Source organism: Megalobrama amblycephala, linkage group LG20, assembly GCF_018812025.1.
Source record: "Megalobrama amblycephala isolate DHTTF-2021 linkage group LG20, ASM1881202v1, whole genome shotgun sequence".
In the NCBI taxonomy this organism is placed as follows: Eukaryota; Metazoa; Chordata; class Actinopteri; order Cypriniformes; family Xenocyprididae; genus Megalobrama; species Megalobrama amblycephala.
Window position 1 is genome coordinate 7,753,564 of NC_063063.1, and position 24,574 is coordinate 7,778,137.

Genomic DNA, 24,574 nt, shown 5'->3' on the forward strand with positions numbered 1-24,574 from the left:
CCGATACCAAGCGCCCACACCTTTAGCCAATATATTTTAAGCGCAGATGGCGTGACAGCAGTAACTCGAGGGACCGGAACTAAACGCTACTGTTTGAAGAGGGGATGCCAACAGGCCGCATAAAAACCTGCTCCAGAGTGCACGCCATTTTCTTAACCCCAGGCACTCTGAAGGTAGTAGGAGAATGAATGATGTCCAGTTACTTAACTCTCATCACATACAACAATCCCAGATTCATTACTATGTCAACATGTTCCTTTGATGAGCACAACATTATGTTCATCTATGTGATTCGTACAATGCACCGCTAGGTGGCGCTTGTGTCTCATCTCTTTAACTTTAAAATAAGATTAGGAATTTTACTTGTAGTTTGGGCAAGCATTCAGGCAATATTCTTAATGATATACCAAAAAGTATTTCTTAATTTAAAAGCAATATGCGAGCGTCCTATCCTTAAATATAATTGAACTGAACAGGTAGGCAGTCTGCCACATTGTGTCAGTGAAGTCCACACCCTTTACAAACTCTCAAATGGATGAGGGCATTGCAATGAGTGCACATTCTCACATACAGAGAGACATCATTATGAAAGTGCATTGAATGAAAGCCTCTTGTGCTTTTTTCTGTCATGTTGCGCGTGGCAGTTGAGTCTGCGGCGGGTTTGCCCAAGAAGAAATTGGGCAGTCCAGACCCCATCACATCTGTGGTGTTTAAAGGTAAGAAATCCTTTTTGTTTCAATTATAGCCATTAAAACGGCAAAATAGCGGCACCGACTGTTAGTTTTGACCTTGATGGCTTTCGTATAATTGTAGACGAAAAGAAGAAAACCAAGTCCATTAGCAATGAAGTGAACCCGGTGTGGAATGAGGTCTGTTGAGTTTTTGTTTACGCTAATTTCAAAAGAATGGGATTCAAGTTCAAGTTGTATGCCATATAAACTGTGAATGCACATAAAGTATGTTTAATAAGATTGTTTTTTTATTATTTGTTGTTTTTAAGTTTATTTAATGGGATTTTAATCACCTGAGACTGTGACTGCTTTCATATTAACCTTCTGCATGGCACAGTTTAGCATTTCTCCAGTTGCTGTGAGAGTTTTTGAAGTTTTGAATGCTCTTTTCCCCTTTAGACACTTGAGTTTGATTTAAAAGGTGTTCCTCTTGATTCTTCCTCCTACATTGATGTGTTTGTGAAAGACTACGAGACTATTGGCAAGGACAAGTAAGTGTTATTCAACTGCTCAATTGAGTCATACACTCAATATTAACCAGTGTAAGACAAACAGTGTGGTGTTGAATTTTGCTCCCACCCTAATCAAATACAAGTTGTATGACTACATTAGTTTAATAAGCATATAGGGCTTAAGAGTTTTGACCTGCTGGAATGGACACATTTTAACTCCTAGTGACTTGCAATTCAGGAAAATGCAGAGCGAGTTCAATGCAAAGTTTTGCATCAGTTCATCCTCTTGGTTAGATTCATATCTGTAACTTCTGTATTGATGTCACAGTTTAAAGTAGTCCCTGCATTTCAGGGTAATAGTGAACTGTGTTAATCTTGGTTTTCCCAGTTTGATACTGTAATACCCTCCACCTCTCACACACCCTCACGGCCGTGTTCAGACCTGCTCTACAATGCCATGAGGGGTGGAACGGAGGCGTTTGGTTCGCAGTACTGGATGAATAAGTGATTGTTAGTTGCTGGGCTGAAATGCAGTTCTTGCATAAAGAATAGAAAATAGAAGAGTCTTATAGGGCTTCATCACCATTTTGGGCTATAAATCTCATGCATTTCCAGTTATTCCAGATTTTTCTGTGAGAACAGCATTAGAGGAAATCCAGTGGCGAACACAAAGAAATTTACATTTATGCAATTTCATGCAAATTGTCTTGTTGATGTCATGTGGGTCTGTCATTTATTCCATAACTTTCATTTATTCCATTTGATTTTCATAGACATCCTTTATATTTTATGAAGAAATGTAATTTTTTTTTTTTTTTTTTTTTTTTTTAAATGTCAAATACTTCAGTTTAATCAATTTATTGATTTCTTCCTCTTTTGAATAATTATAGGGCTGTAAACAGTAAAATTATTTTGACATCAACAAAATAGTTTGCCATAACCTATGATTATGACAGAATATTAAGTGTGTCAGATGTTACACTTTAATTTTTTTTATAATGAACTACAGTCCCTGATGATTTCTCTCTCACATTATATAAATGTTATCATATGCTGCCAAGTATTAATCACCGTCTTCTGTTCATTGTGATGTTTCTATATACTGAGAAATTACACTGGACTGACATTGAGATGCTTTCAAACCAAGTAAAATGAACTGAGGTGTATTTTAAGGATCACTCTCTCATTTTTTTTTTTTTTTTTTTTTTTTTTTTATTCTGACAGCTATACGTTAGTCACCAAAGTAAAAGAAACATTACATTGAAGATATATGAGGAAAAAGCAATTATCTGGGGCCTTGACATGTAGCTTCTATTCGTGATCTTATAAGAACACCATTATACTAATGTGTTTACCTGTTGCTGTGTTGAAAGAGCACTAGTTATGGTGTTGCAGGATAGCACATACGTAGATAATATTGGCTAATCAGAGTAAAACACCACAGTTATTGCTCAATTTAACTCTAATATCAGTGGGATTTAAAGTGTATCCCAGACAGTGGAAATGTATTGTATGTTTAATGACTATGAAAGGGCTGGACTAGCAATTTTCTTTCCTGTGTTGATGTAATCCCTATCCAAACAGGAATTTGGAGCAGCAGATATCTAAAAGCCTTTACCTTGCATTACAAACCTAATAGACATGAACTACAAGCTCTAAAAACTCAACATTTTAAATTTCATGGGATCTTTAACTGATTTTGTTGGGCATTTTCCTGTAGGACATGTTCCTGGATCAACATCTTTGTTAGTCTTGGAACAATATTATCAATTAATCAGATTTTAGGGATAGGGCAGGCGTATAAAATTAGAATTTTGGACTGTCTGAGAATGTAGTTCTAGAATGTTGAGCCGGCAATGTATTTGGCAAAATCTTGTGGGACACATGTATTTTTCTCTTTGGAACAAAAGTAGCATTGTAGCATTTCAAATCAATTCTGTTTGAGAGTCTGGCAAATGAAGAGCATCACGGCACTGATCTAGTCTGCTTCCCGTAAGGCCAGAGTTGGAGCACACAGTGCATTTAGAGTTTAATTCCCAATTAAATGCTTTCATGTGTGTGCTAAAATACAGGGAGTGTGTTTGACTCAAGTAAATATTAATCATACTTGGAATCACCTCAGGTTAAGGATCTCAGAAATAGCATTCCATAAAGGAAATGGAATGAAGCGATATGTTGGAGGGTGTGGTTACCTTTGCTTTATATGTTTGCTTTGGCATGTTTGTTTGAAACTTAAGATCAACAGGGTTTGAATATTAGTTTGAAGTCTGTTGAGAATTTCGCTCGGTACAAATATTGTTTTATTGTCGTAGGATGTTGTGATGCTTTTCCTGAGAATTTTGTTCATAAGAATATATGAGGCAAAACTAAGCTCAAGAACTCTTATGGGCATCATTCAAGAAACACAAGAGCTGATGTTTTTGTAAATTGTTTGAAAACCAATTGCATGAATGTTGCATAGAATTATTAAATACAATTAAATATAAGTTTAATACGTAAAGATTTACAAGGCAAAATTCATTTAGGTGTAAACTGTTCATAAAACCATTCTTGTGTAAATTGTAATTTAAGGCAAGAAAAGTGCAGGTTTACATGAGGTACGTTTACACAACGATGTTCTAAAAATGGAAAAGATTTTTCTATGTACAGATGACAGCTTTATCAAAACTATCCCTGTTCACACACATTCACGAGAACAACTAAAAACGTTATTATGCATGCCAGACAAGTAGTTGGCAATGTCACTTTGTCAAGAAAGACTACACATCTGCGCATACACATTTTTTTTTTTTTTTTTTTACAGAGCACTCACACCAAACGCGCACGCCTATTGACTAAAGACGTAATATGCATGTGCATGCCGTCACCATTTTCACAGATTCATGTTTTTGCGGTTTACACAGAGATGATAACAGTATCGTTTTCAAAAACTTGCACTTTGAAAACCGTTTACAAAGGTTTATGTTTCCAGGCCACCAGAATGCCAAAGCGTATAAGAAGTTTACATTTTTAGTTGAAAATGGTGTGTAAATGGCCCATTATTTTAGGCTATTTAATTATGTATTGTTTCAGATAAAAAAAAAAGAAAAAAAAAAAGTATTTCTGGCTGTTGTGGAAAGAAAACATTCAAAATATACTTTTAAGTGTGTATTTTATTGCAGTTTATCTATTTGCAATTCTTAACATAATGTCTGAGGAATTATGTAGATTTCAATTGCAACAATACATATCTTTAAGGGGCGTTTTCTCTAAATGAATTTTTAAACCCAAACATACCTGGCTAGCCACCTAAACCAGCTTCATGGTAAAGGCCCCAGGTCTAATGTTTATGTCTTATTATTATTGTGAAATGATACAACACCAGCCCACTAATCAAATGTGTAGAGGTAGATTTGGTAGATGTGCTGTTGTTTGTGGCTACAAAGTTAATCAAGTAGTTTTATAGCAAATATTTCACTTGGCCAAGGCAATGCTCAGATGGAAAATGGGCTTTGGATGCTGACCTACTAAACGTCCTGATCACAGTATTAATCTGGGTGGCATTATTTACTTTTGGAGGAGATCTCTCTTGTGACTTCAGAGTTAAAGTACACAAAGAACTTCTCTCTATGTATATATTCACGCATTGTGTTATGTGCCACCTCTGTTTGTTATGTAGCATTTGTTGGACCGGCAGAACAAATGAAAAAGACAATGATTTTTGCAATTAATTTTGCTTCCGTATTCATATATATAAATGAGAGGAATTCATAATGTCAGCCAAAAAGAAAGTTGTTTCAGAGGTGGCGCAAGTTTTGATGGTTTTTATAAAAGATTATAAAGGCAAACCTTGTTGGTTTGTTGTTGTTGTTGTTTCTTGCTTTTTTGAATAATATTAACTGATGAATAATTCACAATAAGACCAGGAACATGAATTATGAAAATAAGTTTTGATTTCATGGTGCACTGCACTTCAATGCAAATAAAATGTCAGATAATTCACAGTATTCAGTATTTGAAACGCTGTATATGAGACCGATATTATGCTTGACAGAAACATGGGATATCAGTTAACCTGCTTGATTTACAACAGGTCTTTATTTTAATCATCTTTTCTTTTTTTTTTTTTAGGTTAATTGGCTCAGCAAAAGTTTCTTTGAAAGACCTTGCCAGCAGCCAAGTTAAATCTCTTCCGGTGAAAAACTTGGCTCTAGTGGATGAAAATGGCAAGAACATAGGAGTGAGTTTTTTTTTCTCTTTTTCTCTCTTAAATCAAATGCCACACAAGAAATGTGATTTTAATATATATTTTTGTCATACAAACCCAATTCCAAAAAAGTTGGGACACTGTACAAATTGTGAATAAAAAAGGAATGCTATAATTTACAAATCTCATAAACTTATATTTTATTAACAATATAATATAGATAACATATCAAATGTTGAAAGTGAGACATTTTGAAATGTCATGCCAAATATTGGCTCATTTTGGATTTCATGAGAGCTACACATTCCAAAAAAGTTGGGACAGGTAGCAATAAGAGGCCGGAAAAGTTAAATGTACATATAAGGAACAGCTGGAGGACCAATTTGCAACTTATTAGGTCAATTGGCAACATGATTGGGTATAAAAAGAGCCTCTCAGAGTGGCAGTGTCTCTCAGAAGTCAAGATGGGCAGAAGATCACCAATTCCCCCAATGCTGCGGCAAAAAATAGTGGAGCAATATCAGAAAGGAGTTTCTCAGAGAAAAATTGCAAAGAGTTTGAAGTTATCATCATCTACAGTGCATAATATCATACAAAGATTCAGAGAATCTGGAACAATCTCTGTGCGTAAGGGTCAAGGCCGGAAAACCATACTGGATGCCTGTGATCTTCGGGCCCTTAGACGGCACAGCATCACATACAGGAATGCTACTGTAATGGAAATCACAACATGGGCTCAGGAATACTTCCAGAAAACATTGTCGGTGAACACAATCCACCGTTGCCGGCTAAAACTCTATAGGTCAAAAAAGAAGCCATATCTAAACATGATCCAGAAGCACAGGCGTTTTCTCTGGGCCAAGGCTCATTTAAAATGGACTGTGGCAAAGTGGAAAACTGTTCTATGGTCAGACGAATCAAAATTTGAAGTTCTTTTTGGAAAACTGGGACGCCATGTCATCCGGACTAAAGAGGACAAGGACAACCCAAGTTGTTATCAGCGCTCATTTCAGAAGCCTGCATCTCTGATGGTATGGGGTTGCATGAGTGCGTGTGGCATGGGCAACTTACACATCTGGAAAGGCACCATCAATGCTGAAAGGTATATCCAAGTTCTAGAACAACATATGCTCCCATCCAGACGTCGTCTCTTTCAGGGAAGACCTTGCATTTTCCAACATGACAATATCAGACCACATACTGCATCAATTACAACATCATGGCTGTGTAGAAGAAGGATCCGGGTACTGAAATGGCCAGCCTGCAGTCCAGATCTTTCACCCATAGAAAACATTTGGCGCATCATAAAGAGAAAGACCTAAGACAGCTGAGCAACTAGAAACCTGTATTAGACAAGAATGGGACAAAATTTCTATTCCTAAACTTGAGCAACTTGTCTCCTCAGTCCCTAGACGTTTGCAGACTGTTATAAAAAGAAGAGGGGATGCCACACAGTGGTAAATATGGCCTTGTCCCAACTTTTTTGAGATGTGTTGATGCCATGAAATTTATTTCCCTTAAAATGATACATTTTCTCAGTTTAAACATTTGATATGTCATCTATGTTGTATTCTGAATAAAATATTGAAATTTGAAACTTCCACATCATTGCATTCTGTTTTTATTCACAATTTGTACAGTGTCCCAACTTTTTTGGAATCGGGTTTGTATTTCAAATATATTAAGTAGGTATTCATGTAATCTGTACCTGCAGAATTAATTTCCACTAAATTAAAACATCCGTCATTCACAAATTCCTGCACATCCTTATCTTTTGCGTGTTCTTTTATTAAATACTTTAATCTACCAAATAAGTAATATTGGGTCTCATTCACTAATAATTGTATGGATTATTCTTATTTATATGCACAGGAGAACTTCTCATGAAAAATTTCCGTCTACTCACCCTCATGTTGTTCTAAATCCATAAGACCTTCGTTCATCTTCGGAACACAAATTAAGATATTTTTGATATTTTGGTAATTAAATTGCTGTCCATCAGAGAACTCTCAGATTTTATCAAAAATATCTTAATTTGTGTTCCGAAGATGAACAAAGGTCTTACGGGTGTGGAACAACATGAGGGCGAGTAATTAATGACAGAAATTTCATTTTTGGGTGAACTAACCCTTTAACCTTGTTCTAATGTTAATGAATTCGGTGTATTCTAAATGAGCGACCACATGCCCAAGGTAAGTAATTTGTATAAAACACACCCAAACCATGTCCATATAAGGACTTTCTGCACACCATTTCCTTTTGTTACTCTTAGCAAACACAACACCCTCTAAAGTCACTCTCTTGCCTGACAGCACTCACAGCAAGATCCTCGAGCAATGCCAAGTGTGCCATCCTCAAAACAAGTTCAAACACAATAAACTGCTTTAAAATTGCCCCTGATTACTGACTTCTTATTAGTCAGGTGTATATACACGTATCTGCATCTTTATGCAGAGGCAGCTTAAGATATAACACACCTTTTCTTACTCTTTTACTGTGTATGCATATATATGATTAAATATATACACAGATATACATCTTTAATAATGTCATCTAGTCCACCAAGTGTATGTGATTTTTATGTATGTTTGTTTCTACATTTTTCATGAATTTTGAATACATTTTAGAATGAAAGTTTCTGATGAATTTGTTTCATTGTTTGTGAAAACGTTCGTACGCAGATTTCGTGTACAAATTCGTGCGTACACAGTGTTATTGAATGAGACCCATTGTGAGCTCAGTTTAAAACATTTGCTCCCATTTATTTACAACAGACTTTACAGGCTTAATTGACTGGTTAATTTTAATTAGGTCATCACATGTATTAAATCTGAGAGGCATATTTAAACGGCCCTTAAACATTTCCTGTGATGAAATTTGTGATTATAGCATCAGTGTCAATATTTTCACATTTGAGGCACTTTCAGTATTTATGTAGTCTATTTGACACATTATTATGAGATAATTAGCTGCGTCCTTTTGTAGGGGACCATCAGCATGGTGATTGGCTATGAGCCACCTGCCGGTGCTATGACAAATCCACAAGATCAACAAGATGGCAGCATGGCCGGAAACACAGGTTAGCGGAGTGTGTGGCTCAGTGCTTTTCTGTTTGATCTTGCAATGGAGTGTTTTACAGTTGACTTGCTTGATGGTGTGTAAAAATGAAGTGTAAAAATGAACTGTAAAGAAATACATTTTTCAGATACTTTATGGTTATATGTCGAATACAGGAATCTGTGAAGATCATTTTGTGAAAGGCTTTAGCTTTGAATATGTGAATTGCATATTGGTCTGACCAATAACATGCTGCATGATGTATTTCTTTTTCTTTGTGGATGTGCATTGATCACCTGGGGGTGAAGAAGGAGACGTCACTGATGCTGGGGTACCGGGCGCTGTCACATCCCCTGGTGAGCCTGGCCAGAAACTTTCGTCTAGGACAAGGAAACGTAATAATTTGGCCAACAAACCTCAGGATTTTCAGGTACAGCAGCCTCCTGTAGTCATCTTTACAAATGTCTCTTCCATTTTAAATGTTGACTGCTTTTGTTTTTATTAGTCATTTTAAAATGTTGTTGTTTTTGTTTTTGTCAAAGATACGTGTGCGGGTGATTGAGGGACGTCAGTTGCCTGGAAATAACATCAAACCTGTGGTCAAAGTGCATGTGTGTGGAGATACACACAGAACTAGGATCAGGAAAGGAAATAACCCATACTTTGATGAGGTACACAGTTGACATTTTTTTTGTATTATTATTATTATTATTATTATTATTATTATTTAATTAATTTATAAGTGCTGTCATTCGATTAAAAAATGAACTAAATAATAATGTTGTTTTTTTTCTGTGATTTAATCACACCTAACTTTAAAGTTAATATATATTTTTATATTGTAATAAATTCACATTTATTCTCAATTAGTGTAGAAACTACAAAAAGACAATATAAATGTTTGATCGAAAAGGTATGAAATATACAAGTTTTCAAACACTTCAGTCTTCACTGCATAAATTATAAATTAAATATAGATTAATTAAAAATTAATATATATTAATCCTTATTAAAGCTAATCCTTAATGAGAGACTGCAGCAGGTTTATTAGGCCTCTGTCACTTTAAGACCTGACACACATCTCTGTTCTTCACAACTCTTTACGTTCATTTAAGACTGCGCTTATGAGGTTACTCAACAAAACGGCATTTTGGCATAATTTTGTGTGTTTTTGTCCGTTCAAGCATGAAAGAACTCGGGGCTGATTACACGACACTGTTTTCAACTAAAAACGGAAAACTTTTTATGCGTTTTGGCCGTTCATTTACAACAATGTTTTGGTGGCCTGAAAACGCAAACTTTTGAAACCGCGTTTCAAAGTGGAAGTTAGTCATCTTCTCCGTGTAAACTGCAAAAAACACGAATCTGTGAAAACGATTATGTCTTGCACATGCGTATTATGTGTTTAGTCTACTAAATCTTGTTTTTCAATGCAGAAATAAAGTGTTTTATGTGAATGTGTGAGACTTCCGATTTATTAGCCACTACAGGAAAATAACAAGAAGGATATCAAAGTGCGGATCCGTGTGCACAAGGATGGTTTTGAAAACATTGTCATCCATACAAAGAAAAAAACGTTTCCACCAGACAGTGTGTTCTGTTTTGTGTCTTGTTGCGCTTGAATGGTTATTATTCATACGAGAAGCATTTGCATGAACAAAAATGTGATCATATAATGTAATGCTAGCTAAAGTGTTAAAAAATGACATTTTTGTAATAACATTCATTGTTAATCTTCGCCGGAAGAGAATTTGACAAAAAAAATATTAGGCTATGTTCACATTGCAAGCCTTAGTGCTCAATTCTGATTTATTGCTCAGATATTTTTTTTTGTATTTTTCTGTTTACATTATTATTTTTTTTAAATGTTGCCAATATTAGATTTGAGTGTGAACTGATCACAGTCCCAAACTGACCTGCATTTGCAAAAGAATAAAAACAAAATGGTGCAGATTATGCTGACATACAGACGTAAACATAGAGGACACTGAAATCAGTTTACGCATTCATTTATAAGCTGATGTGTCACAGAAGGAGGATAAAGACAAGGATGAGGAGAAAGAAAGCAAAGTGTTTTTTTTTTTTTTTTTTTTTTAAATCTATAGTTTTCCCTCAAGTTTTGCTTGTATAGAGCTGATACTTAGACTTCACTGTCCCTCCACTGATTACCGTCACAGGCACGGCTGTCTTCCATATTAAAGGTGCCATCGAATGTTTTTTACAAGATGTAATATAAGTCTAAGGTGTCCCCTGAATGTGTCTGTGAAGTTGCAGCTCAAAATACCCCATAGATTTTTTTTTTAATTAATTTTTTTAACTGCCTATTTTGGGGCATAATTAGAAATGTGCCGATTCAGGCTGCGGCCCCTTTAAATCGCGCGCTCTCCGCCCACGGAGCTCGCGCTTGCCTTAAACAGTGCATAAACAAAGTTTACACAGCTAATATAACCCCAAAATGGATCTTTACAAAGTGTTCGTCATGCATACTGCATGTATGCGTCGGATTATGTGAGTATTGTATTTATTTGGATGTTTACATTTGATTCTGAATGAATTTAAGGTTATGTTCCGTGGCTAATGGCTAATGCTACACTGTTGGAGAGATTTATAAAGAATGAAGTTTATGAATTATACAGACTGCAAGTGTTTAAAAATGAAAATAATGACGGCTCTTGTCTCCGTGAATACAGTAAGAAACAATAGTAACTTTAACCACATTTAACAGCAACATGCTACATTAGCAACATGCTAACGAAACATTTAGAAAGACAGTTTACAAATATCACTAAAAATATCATATTATCATGGATCATGTCAGTTATTATTGGCCCATCTGTCATTTTTCGCTGTTTTCCTTGCTTGCTTACCTAGTCTGATGATTCAGCTGTGCACATCCAGACGTTAATACTGGCTGCCCTTGTGTAATGCCTCAATCATGAGCTGGCATATGCAAATATTGGGGGCGTACACCCCGACTGTTACGTAACAGTTATGTTGAGATTCGCCTGTTCTTCAGAGGTCTTTTAAACAAATGAGATTTATATGAGAAGGAGGAAACAATGGAGTTTGAGACTCGCTGTATGTCATTTCCATGTACTGAACTCTTGTTATTCAATCATTATTTGGATAAATTCAATTTTTAATTCTAGGGCACCTTTAACCGATTGACCAAAAAACTACCATAAAATCTTTTGGAGTCACTCCTGTCAGCGCAGAGTTGTGACAAATGTCGATTTAGAGTTACGTAAAAGACACACAAATTCTGAAATGACTGTTAAGGCTGTGGATGCATTGCAAAACATCTGAACTGTATTGGATTGAGTACCACATATGTAAGTGGCCTAAATCAGAATCGAAAAAATCAGATCAGAGTCACATATGAGCGAAAAAAGCCTGTAGTCTTAGTGATGTGCCTTAGACTCTATTCATGATTATTTGGAAAGCCATCATTTACTAAAATATAAATAGAATATCACTAAATACTGTATGTATCACTCTTTGCAGATGTTCTTTTTTAACATCAACATGTTGCCCTCTGAACTGTTCGATGAGGTTATAAGCTTCCGGGTAAGAAACAAACTATTTTTCCCTCCTTTCTTTTTTCATGTTTATAATATCACAAAACAGAGGGATCTAATGTTATTATCTGTGATGGTGTTGTTCTTCTTTTCTACAGGTGTATAACTCTTCTTCTTTTAGATCAGACTGTCTCATGGGTGAATTCAAGGTAATTCAGTAAAAAAGTGCTTTTTGTTTTAAATACTAGACACACAGTGCAATTCAAAATGAACTTATGAATTTTTCTTTTTGTAGCTTGATATTGGCTACATCTATGATGAACCAGGTAATATCTGACACTCACAAAATATTCATTACATTTTATCTGTAGTTGAACTAATCATTAAAAGTTAGTTTTTTAAACCCCAGCTCACTGTATCATGAAGAAATGGGTTCTCCTGAGTGACCCAGATGACTCGAGCTCAGGAGCAAAAGGTTACATCAAAGTCAGCATGTTTGTGGTGGGAACAGGAGATGAACCGCCGGTACGTCCCCTGAAGATAATTTAGATTGGCATCATTGCACTGTAGATACACTTTTGCAGAACCTGATTTCACCAAGTACAACATGTTCCTGGATCAACATGCAGATCCTGCAACAACATTCCAATCAACTAGTCAGATTTGAGGGACAAGTTTACATTTTGTCAAGTTTAGGCTCAGAACCAGGGTCAGGTGCTTCTACTTCGGTGTTATTCAACTATCATGTTCCTCTGATTTTAGGTATAAATTATTAGGTTTAGGGGTAGGGATATGGTTAGGATTACATTTTCAGACAGGAATGTTTTTCCAGGATCAACAAAATGTGTTGACCCAGAAACGCATCTAACTTGACAAAATCAGAATGTGCTACTGTGTTACCATTTTATTGAATATGTAATAGCACACAAGAGAAGACTTTTTAAACTGTAAAAAAACACTTTCTACTTGCCATCAATTTTGAAAAATCAAACTTAAACTGTGTAAGCTCATGCTATACAAGCTGTATAAACTGGTCTTATTGGTTAATGTCTGTTTGGCAGATGGAAAGGAAAGAGGAGGACAGTGATAAAGATGATGTGGAGAGTAACTTGCTGCTGCCCGCTGGCATCGCTCTCCGATGGGTTACACTTAAACTCAAAGTGTTTCGGGCTGAGGACCTGCCCCAGAGTATGACAGTTTTTCCTTTTGTGTTTGTCTGATGTGCTCCTTTAGAAAACAATCTTCTTTGGATGATATGATTTTAATTCTATTGTTAGCCCAGGAAAAGGCCACATTTATTTGTTGAGCTGGCATATTGAGTCACTTCCCGATACCTCAAGGTTGTATCACACTAGCTTACATGAAACGGTTCCCTGCCATTAACTGTTGAGTCTGTGACTTTTAACACATGCACAGAGTTCTCTGATTCTTAAATGTCTTTCAGTTAAGCTAATGACTGAAAAAATCAGAGAAAGCTGGTATTATTTTGTTCATGATGGTATTTTATTCTGTTCATGATCATACAGAATGTTTTTGTGTTTAAAAATGGTTAAGTATGGCTTAACTAGTAGATGCAGTTAAAATATTTAGATGAGGTATAAATAAAATTTAGTAAATTAGGTTGTATTTAGTAAGTTGTACCAAACAGTTTCTTTTCTCAGACTGTGAAAGAATAAACTCCGCTTTAAAGTGATGGAAGTTGAAACATTGAAATTGTATTTGTTTGCATTTCACTTACTGCCTAACTAGCAGATGTAGTTGAAAATATTTAGATAAGTTGTATTAAAATACAGTATTTTTTTTTTAATTTCAGCCAATTTATTTCGTCAAATTTTTTTGTGTGTTCCAATTCCAAGTGTGACAAAAGTCCTTCGGTCTTGGGCCACTCCGATAAACACTAGATTTAAAAAAATTAAAATGAATAATAATAAATTAATTTCGGGTCAAAATGACCCGAGGGAAAGATGAGGGTTTCAAAAGTTGTAATTTTTAAATGGTGTTTTATGTGTGTCTTACTGTTTAATTTGCAGATATAATTAAGTTGTACTTAAAAAAAAAAAAAAAAAAAAAATATAGCAAAATAAGTATTTAATAACTTGTATTCTTTTCTCAGACTGTGAAACAATGAACCCGACTTGAAAGTGTAAGATGTAACATTAAAATGCTTTTTGTTTTCAGTGGATGACTCCATCACCCAGAGTATAAAAGAAGCATTTGGGGGTCAAGAAAACAAGAAAAATCTAGTGGATCCATTTGTTGAGGCCTGGTTTGCTGGCAAAAAGGTACAGTCCACCCAGACATACTGTACGCACATATTTCTTCTACCTTTTTTCTGAACTACAGTTACATGTATTTCAGCTCTGCACAAAAATAATTGAGAAGAATGCAAACCCAGAGTGGAACCAGCAGCTCAATCTGCAGGTCAAGGTAATTGGCTGGATTGGGAAAGTTCTGATTTTGCACTTTATTAATTTGTTAATCCACAGACGTTTCTAATTGGGAACACTTTTGACTTGTTTTACAGTTCCCGTCCATGTGTGAAAGAATCAAGCTGAGTGTATTTGACTGGTGAGCATAAGTGTAAAGTTGTATGGCCTCAGCGGATATGAACATTTCAGAGAATCCCCTGTGTTAGTCTTGGAATGTGAGCTGGGAGTCAAAGTTTGGTCAGTGTTTTGAGCTGGGAGGACACAGGCAGGCAGTATGAGTCATAGCAGGACTGTCCCACCCTCTCCCACAATGCATTCCTCCCCATAAACCAGATTACAGCTGCTTAGGGAACAGTGGAAAAACTGAGATGTCCCCTAGCTGGACTGATTCTATGACACACTGGAACATTTAAGCTGACTCCCCCTCTTTCTCAGGGATCGCCTCACTGGGAATGATGCCATAGGCACCACTTATCTGGATTTGTCCAAAATAGCATCCTCTGGTGGTGAAGTTGAAGGTATAAAATACAGAATACACTATTTTCATGTCAAACTTTTTTATTATTATTAAAGGGGTTATGTCCTGAACTTTTGAGGTTGTAGTATGAAATTCAAAACAAATATTCTTTTATTCATCTTTATTTGTTTTCTTTGTGATAGAGGATCACCCAGGAGATGAATTTTCAGCAAATAAAGGTTGAATATCTGCGCTAATTCCATGTCTGCAGTCCCTTGTGTCCAAACACACAATATAGGCATTAAAGAAAATTTTAGTTAACATGCATTTTTTTTTTTTAAGTTTTATTTAACAGGTTATTCTCTCAAAGCAAGTTTTTATTCATATTGTTCTGAAAGTATGTGGTACCCAAGGGGCTGCAGTTCATTTGTTCCTACGCACGCTTTCGAATTAGCATAAGCATGGAGCGCTTATGCTATTTTTTTCAATGCAATGTGACAAAAAGTTAAACGATGAAATTTATGATAACCTTAATCACCTAAATAAAATGGCATGGCATAATTAATCATCTCACTAACATCAGTTTGGAATAATTAAGGTTATGGTTTTTTTTTTTTTTTTTTTTTTTTTTTTTTTTTTTTTTAAGTCTTTTATGCTTACCAGGGCTGCATTTATTTGATCAAAAATATAGTAAAAAAAGCATTAATATTGTGAAATATTAAATTTAAAATAACTTTTCTATTTTAAAATGTCATTTGGCATCAAATGTCATTCATTTATTCCTGTGATCAACGCTGAATTTTGATGAAAGATGAATTTTCAGCTTCATTGCTCCAGTCTTCCAGATTTGCTGCTCAAGAAACATTTATTTTATATATATATATATATATATATATATATATATATATATATATATATATATATATATATATATATATATATATATATATATATATATACATACATTACAGTCGTGCTCAAAATTACTGACTATACAACCCATCCCGTTTGAATTTCCAGTAGTGTCAGTTACTTTTCAAATGTTTCAAAGGTTGCAAAAAGTATTGAATAAAAGGGTATGATTAATTGTGAGCAGTGTGTATTAGAGAAAAACATTTCTCTCATAATGAGATTTTCCCCCCATTTAAAATTATTATTCTCCAATGAAAGGTTGGATTTTTGTAGATTTAAAAAAAATAAATAAAATAAAAGATCAAAAGTATTAACGATGCAAATTTATTTTCACAGCCTTCTTTGGTCATATTTACCAAGGGTATAAATAATTTTGAGCGTGACTGTATATATACAATATAATTTTATTTATTTAATTTTTTTTGTGGAAACTGATACACTACCATTCAAAAGTTAATATTTTTAATTCAGCTAATTTTTTTTTATTCAGCAAGGATTCAGCTTTTCTATCACAGGAATAAAATTACATTTTGAAATATATTAAAATAGAAAAGTTATTTTAAATTGTAATATTTCACAACACTTATAACAATACACAATACAATAATTACTCCCCTTTTCTTTTTTTTTCTATTTTTTAAACCACCTTGGTGAGCATAAGAGATGCTTATTTATTCCAAAAATGATATAAATATGTAATAATATTTCAGTTGTGAAATCATATTGTGCTGACATTAATCACTAACATTGCTTATCCATGTAGTCGAAATCGCAGCATGAATTTAATAAGTGTATATAATTAAATGAATCATGGCTTTCTGTATGCATTTCAAATGATTCATAATAATTAATAATACTAATTTAAAGAACACTGCTTTTGTGATTCTTTAACAAACCTCACTCTGTCTGTCTAACTAATATCATGTCACTGGAAACTTTTAACTGAATGTGTTATTCCACAGGAGAAACTGGGGAATCTGAGATGGGCTTCCTGCCTACTTTTGGGCCTTGCTATATAAGTCTGTATGGCAGCTTGAGAGAGTTCTCAGGATTACCTGACTCATATGACGACCTTAATTTAGGCAAGGCAAGTAGTGATGATTCATTTTATGTTTCCATTTCCAAGTAATGAGAATTTATTTTCAGTAAAAATGCTTTTCAAATGCGCTGAAGGATTTTTGAATATTTGCAGGGAGAAGGGGCGGCTTATCGAGGGAGAATTCTTGTTGAACTCTCTACTAAACTTGATGGAAAGGCTGACACGTCTGTGGAAGAAATACCAAGCGACGATATCTTGGTTGTTCAGGTGTGGCTCTTTGTTGAGTTTGCATACAGAGTAGTTTTTCTCTTGAAGCCTTTATTTACAGCTTTGTGTTCTTTTCTTTGCATAGAAATACCAGCGCAGAAGGAAGTATTGTCTGTGTGCAGTGTTTCACAGTGCCACTATGATCCAAGAACCCGGGGAGCCCATTCAGTTTGAAGTTAGCATCGGCAACTATGGCAACAAGATGGACTTAACGTGCAAACCACTGGCTTCGACCACACAGTACACCTGTGCTGTTTTTGATGGTGATGCACATTTTGAAGTATTGGTGTTTGTTAAAGGTACTGAGGTGATGAAAATAGGATGTGTGGTATTGAGTTTTTTACTTTGGTCCTTCCAGGTAATAATTACTACTACCTGCCATGGGGCAACACTAAGCCTGTGGTTTCCATTACATCCTTTTGGGAGGATATCAATCACCGGTTAGACTCACTGAACATCATTCTGTATATATCTAACCGCTTGGTAAGTGAATGTTTTGTATGACAATGAAATTTGGAGTGTGCGACTATCACTATTTTAGATTGTGAACGTTTAAATTCTCTCCATCTGTAGTGTTGTGCTATAGTGTACATTCTCTCAGTTGCAGTTACAACGTGTTGCAGGCATCATGCATTCACATCATACGTTTAGCAATGTGGCGGTAGGGTTGACATTGCAGTTCTTCACGATAACTAAAGTTTATTATTTGCATGCGTTTTAATCCTGAATAAAGTGCATCAGTTTCATCAGAAATATCAACTGTTTTTAACATTGATAATAAGTAATGTTTATTGAGCAGAAAATCAGCATATTAGAATGATTTCTGAAGGATCATGTGACACTGAAGACTGGAGTCATGATGCTGAAAATACAGCTTTACCATCACAGGAATAAATTACTTTTAAAATATATTAAAATAAAAATCAGCGAAGTCTCACAGAAGGCAGTCGTAACAATAAAAATACCTCTTTTATTGGTTACAATACAAAGGAGTTAATGCAAAATAAAACTTAAATTCGCTTAAGCTAAAAAGCTCTATAACCTAGCTTTATCCAGCAATATTGGAGATGCTGTTACGCGCCCCTCGATAGGGTATCAGGTGTCCTTCTACACTTAATGCAGGCAGCATCTGAGGAGGCCTTTTACTCCTCAGACTTTTATACTCCTTTTTGGGAAATTCCAACTTCATATAACTCATCAATTGATCAATGCCTTGTATGATCCAATCCAGTGTTAATTTCGTTGACGAATAATTTTCGTCAATGACATTTTTTTCACGGACGAAAACGAGACGATGACTAAATAAAAATGCGTTTTGAATGACTAAAACTATGACTAAAATCTACTCTAATTTTCTTCAACGAATAAAAACAAGATGAAAATGAAAGAGAGGGACGATTTGGGAAGATAACCAGTCAGAACTGCTGTCCTGTGTGGAAGATGCGCACATTTGAATTGTCATGTGCTTATCTAACTGCGGGAAACGCGGCGCTGTTGCGCACTCTACAGGCTCGCGCAGCAGCACATCTGACTGCTGTGCAATTATTGAATGGCGCATATTTATGCCAAGTGATTGCTTATAAGCTAATGTTGATGAATTATGACAATGTTTACTACACGATGTTTATATGGTAGCATGTTTTAGACGGTTGTAAGAATGCATATTTATCACCCTCATGAGCAGCCTGCTACAGTGCAGACTGCAGACATTTCAGAATAAGAGTTTATTTCGGGATGGTTTATAATTATTATTTTTTTTTTTCCTGGTCATTATTGTTATTTTGTTTAAACAATAAACTGTATTTAATTTAATTTCTATTTAATTCATAGTAAACTACTGTACCTTCTGTCACAGGAAGTAAAGACTAAGAACATTATTTGACACATTATTCAATATATTTTACAAGTATAAGGGTTATTATAGTTAACTAAACCTAAAACCAAAGAAATCTCCATTACTTGAAATAAACATTAACTGAAATAAAAGATAAATATATAAAAATGTAAACTTATTTTATTTCATCTAGTTTCTAAGCTTTAGCTTAACCTGAGGTATTAAAATAAACCGAAATAAAAACTTATAGACATTTAAAAGCAAAAACTAAAAGACATAAACACAAAAAATTACTAAAACTTTTAACTAAAATTACAATGAAAGCAGGAAAAACTAAAAATCAAATCTAATAAAATTTAAATGAAAACTATAAGTAGCCTACCTCAATGATAAGTGTGTCAATCCCTGAAAAGTACTGAATTTTGCTCTTTCGCGTGTTTTTGCACTTGAACAGTCAAAAACCGTCCGCTTTGGGGAGCAAAGTACAGTTGCGTGAACATAAACAGTTTGGGGAATATCAGATGTACCTATATCAGTGTATTGGATCTGTGGAAGCATTTTTATTGGAAATGCTTAATGCATTACAATTTAACTAAATTAGATTTTAGTTGACTAATTCTACTGTAGATTTAGTCGACTAAAATCTTATGATATTTAGTCGACTAAAACTAGACTAAAACTAAAACAATTTCCGATGACTAAAATATGACTAAAACTAAATGGCATTTTAGTCAAAAGACTTTGACTAAAACTAAATCAAAATTTGCTGTCAAAATTAACACTGATCCAATCTTCCTGTTGTAGGCGTTCAAATCTCTGTATCTCTTGCTTACTAAACTCTTCCTCTTCGCTTACAATGTTGTCTTCTAGCACTCTTCCTCTTCTTCACTGAAATCTTCGTCTGGCTCACCTCCGCTTGAGGTTGCAACATGCTCTTTACCCTTATTGTTAACCTTTGTGGTTGGTTACAAACTTCAAACTCAAAAACGTAACTTTCACAACTGTTGCTTAGTCATCTTATCTTATAACAAATAAAGGAAGTATTGCAGTTACTTAATTTCATATTCATTCAAGCATATATGGCTTTAACTTAAAAGAAGCAAATAACATTGAAACGGGTAAATGGCAATATCAATATCAATTTCCAAAATGGTGAATATAATTCTTTCTTTGTGCACCAAACTTTTTAATACGATTCCTCCTTTTCCAGCAAACAAACCTCAATATGTTAAAGTCTGCAGCGCTGTCCAAAGCTACATATGCAAGACTAGAAGAAATCTGGCTGAAGCTCATCAATCAGTTAATGGAAGATATCAGCAGGTACTGTCCACTTTAGATCCTATTTAGATCAACTTTAGATCAACAGTCATCAATACATTGTTAAATGTTGTCTGTTGAAATATGGGAGATTTTCTTGTATGTAGGGCAAAGAGAAAGTGTTTTGTGTCATGCATGATTTAACTAAATACAAACTGTGTCCTCAGTATCAAAATTCCTGACCTGGAGGGAAAGCCAAATCTCACAACCCTGGATATTCAGATAAAGAAGTTGCGGGACAGTGCTCTGAAGAGCATCATGGAGGGGGCCAAACACTTGTTTGAGGAGGCCACAGATGTTAATAATTGCTTGAGCATCATTGAAGGCTGGCTCGACAAACTCAAGCAACTGGCAGAGGAGGTATGTTTTAAATTTGTGTAAGAATGGAGATGCAATTAGGTATACACAGAGATTTTTTTTTTTTTTTTTTTTTTAAACTAATCCATACTAATTAGTCAATTATGAATATAAACCAATATTGGATATTCAGTTGTGCATGCTCATTTACCTCTTTTTTTGCCTTTTGCTGTAATTTAGGTGCTAATTTTTGTTAATCGGACTTAAATTAATTCACATTTAAACATAATTTGTATCAACGTCTTTTTCCAAAGCCTCAGAACAGCATGCCTGATGTGATCATCTGGATGTTGAGAGGAGAGAAGAGGGTAGCGTACACCCGCATCCCAGCCTATCAAGTGCTCTATTCATCCTACTGTGAGCAGGCATGTGGCCAATACTGCGGGAAGACTCAGACTGTCTTTATGCAGGTTTGTACCATGCTGCTCTTCAAACACAAGGCAAAAATCATATTTAAACTGCTTTATTAAATGTGCTGTATCCCATGATGACTGTTTCCTAACAGTATCCCATGGACATCAAAAAAGGTTTGAAGATTCCTGTTCCAGATACGTGTGAACATGTGGCTTGGGCTGGCAACAGAAGAAAAGAAGTTTAATCATTATGCTGAGGGGATTTTCAATGTATTTGCAGAACTGGTAAAGATATTTTTTTTTTTTTTTTAATGCTTTGAGGTCTGGAGAGATGCAGTCATAAGTTTGGAGCTAATAATGTTTTATTTTCAGTATGAGAACCAGGCTCAGGTTTTGGGAAAATGGGGCACCACCGGTCTGCTAAATCGCAGCAAGTTCTCTGATGTCACAGGCAAAGTTAAGCTGAAGCATGAGTACTTTATGCCCCCTGTTGGCTGGGAGTGGGAAGGTGATTGGTCTGTTGATCCAGAGAAAAAGTGAGTTGTCCACCACCCTCAACAATTTTGAGGGTGCAAATTTTTTTAATTGCAAAAATTTGTTGCAGTAGACTTTGTAATTTGAATGAATAGCCATTTCTGTGTCTGTTCAGACTGCCACAAACATTTGCGTCCATTAATGTGACAGTTCTGCTGAAAGTTGGCAACTTTTTACATTCGTTAATATGGATTTAACGATAACTAGGTTGGACCACGCTGACCGACAACCAATTAATTAACTGATCATTTTTAAAATGGAAACTGAATGAAAACAAACATAACACATAAAATAGTGCTTAACTTTATTACAAAAAATGAAAAATAGTACTGAACCATTAACCATTACTGTACTTTTAAATATAAAAATATTAATATTATACCTTGATCATTTATGTTAGTTCATAGTGCATTAACTAATGTTAAGAGATACAACTTTAAAATGTATTAGCAAATTTTGAAATTAACAATGAGCAATACTTTTATTAACCTTAGTTACAAATGGACTCTTATTGTAAACTGTTACCATTTCATATAAATCCAAAAGTTATGCTTAAAGATGGCCATCTTTAAATATCTACATAAAGGGCCATATTGAATTTAGACATTGAAATTGAATGCATACTCTCACACTTTATTTGCTTCTATTTTAGAACATGATACAAAATATGTATTCCCGTGACGAGAAAAAAAAAAAACTGGAATCGAATGAGTTTCTTATTTGTTTCTTTCTGTCAGTTGCATGACGATGCAGTTTGCGTTCACTGCGTTCATGTCACTAGCTTTAAATATGCAACTTCACTGCATAAAAGTGACCAGCTGGATATAAACTAATGTGAATAGATGCGAATATTTTTTTTTTTAAACACATCGGTCGGAACACGTAAATATCAGACCAAATTTTCATGCCAAACATTTGTGTTGGTCTGAACAGGACTTTAGTCCCACACTTTTTACTGTATAGCCTTTACCATATAACAATGCCTGGGTAACCTACCACAACGCCTAGCTTCATAATGGAAAGTTTTGCATGGACAACCACCACTCATATTTCCTTCAGAAATAGTTCTAGTTTAGTCATTAAATTGTATTTGTCTTGGGTTAATGGGTAGTCTGCTGACCGAGGCTGATGCTGGACACACAGAGTTTGTGGATGAGGTCTATGAGAACGAAACGCGATTCCCAGGAGGAGAATGGAAGATTGCAGCGGTGCCTTACACTGATGTGGTAAAAGAATCTGCCAAACTTTAGCTTCATATCAGATGTCTAATCTTTTTTTTTTTTTTTTAATTCTCCATGGTTTCTATTTAAAGAGAATCTATAGCATTAGTACTCAATCATCTTAGAACCAAGAAAGAAAGATAGAAAAGTTTGTAGAATCTCTCAAAAATCCTTCCATTTCTCATTATTATCCTTTTGGTATTTAAAGAATGGAGAAAAACTTCTGGGCCCTACAGAGATTGAATGCCCACCTGGCTGGCAGTGGGAGGATAACTGGACTTTTGATGGCAACCGGGCTGTCGATGAAAAAGGTGAGTCTATCTTTGTCATTTTGTTATATTGACTTGTGTTCCATGCCCATTGCATCACCTTTAAAATACCCCCCCCCCCCCCCCCCAAAAAAGAAAAAAAAATTGTAACATTTTAAAAATTTCCATTTCTGAGAAATTCAATTTACAAAGAATTAAAATTCAAGCATTTACTCAACTGCATGTCATTCCAAATCTGTTTTATTCAATCTTCTCTTATCTTCTCTGGAACACAAATGTTTACTGCTGTTTTCCATGAAAGTAAAACAAACAGTGACCAGGGGCTGTCTCTAAAATGGAGAAACAGAAACATTATAAAAGCACAAAGTAGACTTGTGTACTATGTTTCAAGTCTCCTGAAGTCATGGCTTTATTTAAGAAACAGACTGAGGCTTAATTTTCTAGTCTCTTAAAATCCTGCCTTCCTCTAACGCTAACTTCTACCTCTGCTGATTCTGTAGCCAGTGAGATTGTTTGCTCATCATTTAAATAGTCTGGTACAGTGTTCGTGGTAAGCTGGTCCTGCAGTATGCCATCAGAATTTATCTGAAACCCTCCACCCTCCCTAGCTCCACCTGTCTAGATCTGCTATGTGATTTATATATACGTATTCATGCCACAGCAGTATACCGCTTATGTTCTCACAGCAGTGTGTCTGTGTAACTATTGGCAGTAGCAAGTCCATTCTGTGATGATTGACTTTTTTTTTTTTTTTTTTTTTTTTAGTTAATTATAAAAAAAACATTAAATATATGTATGTAAATGTAACACTGTGTGAACCAATGCTGTTAATGTCAAATCTGTCACAAAGCATCTTCATGCTCTGAACATAGGCAAACATAAATTGATATATGAAAGCTTAGTCAGAGGAGAAGATTATCACTACACAATGAAAAATATGGATATGTTCATCACACAGAGATCTCGTATGGCTTCAGAAGATTTGGAATTTAGTGCACAAATCAAATGGACTGCTTTAAGATGCCTTTTATGGTATATTTTGCCTTTTTTTGGAGCCTTGCAGCCCCTGGTTTTCTTTCATTGTGAAAAATGTGCTGCGTCAGACATGGCATCCACAACAGAAAGTCTCATGGGTTTGAAATGACAGAGACAGAATCTTAATTTTCAGGTAATCCAAATTAAAGCTTTGGTTTGGCAGTTATATGATGTGTGTTTGTGAGTCTAGGTTGGGAATATGGTGTCACAATTCCACCTGATGATAAGCCCAAATCCTGGGTGGCAGCTGAGAAGATGTACCATGTTCATCGTCGCAGAAGAATGGTCCGACCCCGCAAAAGGATTCCTGGTGTCAAAACAACCACTGATGCAAGTGTATATTGTGCATTTTAAACGATTCTGTTACATTTGTGCCTTTTTAAAATGTATTTCTAATTGTCTGACATGCAGAAGAAGGATATAGGAGATGCTGAAGGATGGGAATACTCCTCACTCATTGGCTGGAAGTTTCACAGGCAGCAGCGATCCTCTGACACGTTCCGCCGGCGGCGTTGGAGAAGGAAGATGGCACCCGCTGATCGGGTTGGAGCATCAGCCATTTTCAAACTGGAGGGGGCTCTGGTTAGCATCAAAGCTACTCTTATAT

At 35.2% G+C, this 24,574-nt stretch overlaps 1 protein-coding gene across 1 annotated transcript in view; it reads left to right on the forward strand.

Annotated features, from left to right (window-relative positions):
• Positions 1 to 224: 224 nt before the first annotated feature.
• The window catches only part of myof (myoferlin), a 39,068-nt gene continuing 14,718 nt past the window's right edge, over positions 225 to 24,574 (forward strand). The window contains 31 exon segments of the mRNA XM_048170244.1: positions 225 to 716; positions 814 to 869; positions 1,131 to 1,222; positions 5,294 to 5,402; positions 8,355 to 8,448; positions 8,735 to 8,856; positions 8,969 to 9,097; positions 11,931 to 11,993; positions 12,103 to 12,153; positions 12,240 to 12,270; positions 12,354 to 12,469; positions 13,006 to 13,132; positions 14,123 to 14,226; positions 14,303 to 14,371; positions 14,469 to 14,512; positions 14,809 to 14,891; positions 15,034 to 15,069; positions 16,705 to 16,829; positions 16,935 to 17,048; positions 17,134 to 17,311; positions 17,407 to 17,531; positions 20,093 to 20,202; positions 20,367 to 20,559; positions 20,811 to 20,966; positions 21,062 to 21,100; positions 21,102 to 21,194; positions 21,282 to 21,445; positions 22,555 to 22,669; positions 22,872 to 22,974; positions 24,158 to 24,297; positions 24,379 to 24,549. Coding sequence (XP_048026201.1) covers positions 629 to 716; positions 814 to 869; positions 1,131 to 1,222; positions 5,294 to 5,402; positions 8,355 to 8,448; positions 8,735 to 8,856; positions 8,969 to 9,097; positions 11,931 to 11,993; positions 12,103 to 12,153; positions 12,240 to 12,270; positions 12,354 to 12,469; positions 13,006 to 13,132; positions 14,123 to 14,226; positions 14,303 to 14,371; positions 14,469 to 14,512; positions 14,809 to 14,891; positions 15,034 to 15,069; positions 16,705 to 16,829; positions 16,935 to 17,048; positions 17,134 to 17,311; positions 17,407 to 17,531; positions 20,093 to 20,202; positions 20,367 to 20,559; positions 20,811 to 20,966; positions 21,062 to 21,100; positions 21,102 to 21,194; positions 21,282 to 21,445; positions 22,555 to 22,669; positions 22,872 to 22,974; positions 24,158 to 24,297; positions 24,379 to 24,549 — 3,240 coding nt within the window. The 5' untranslated portion in view covers positions 225 to 628.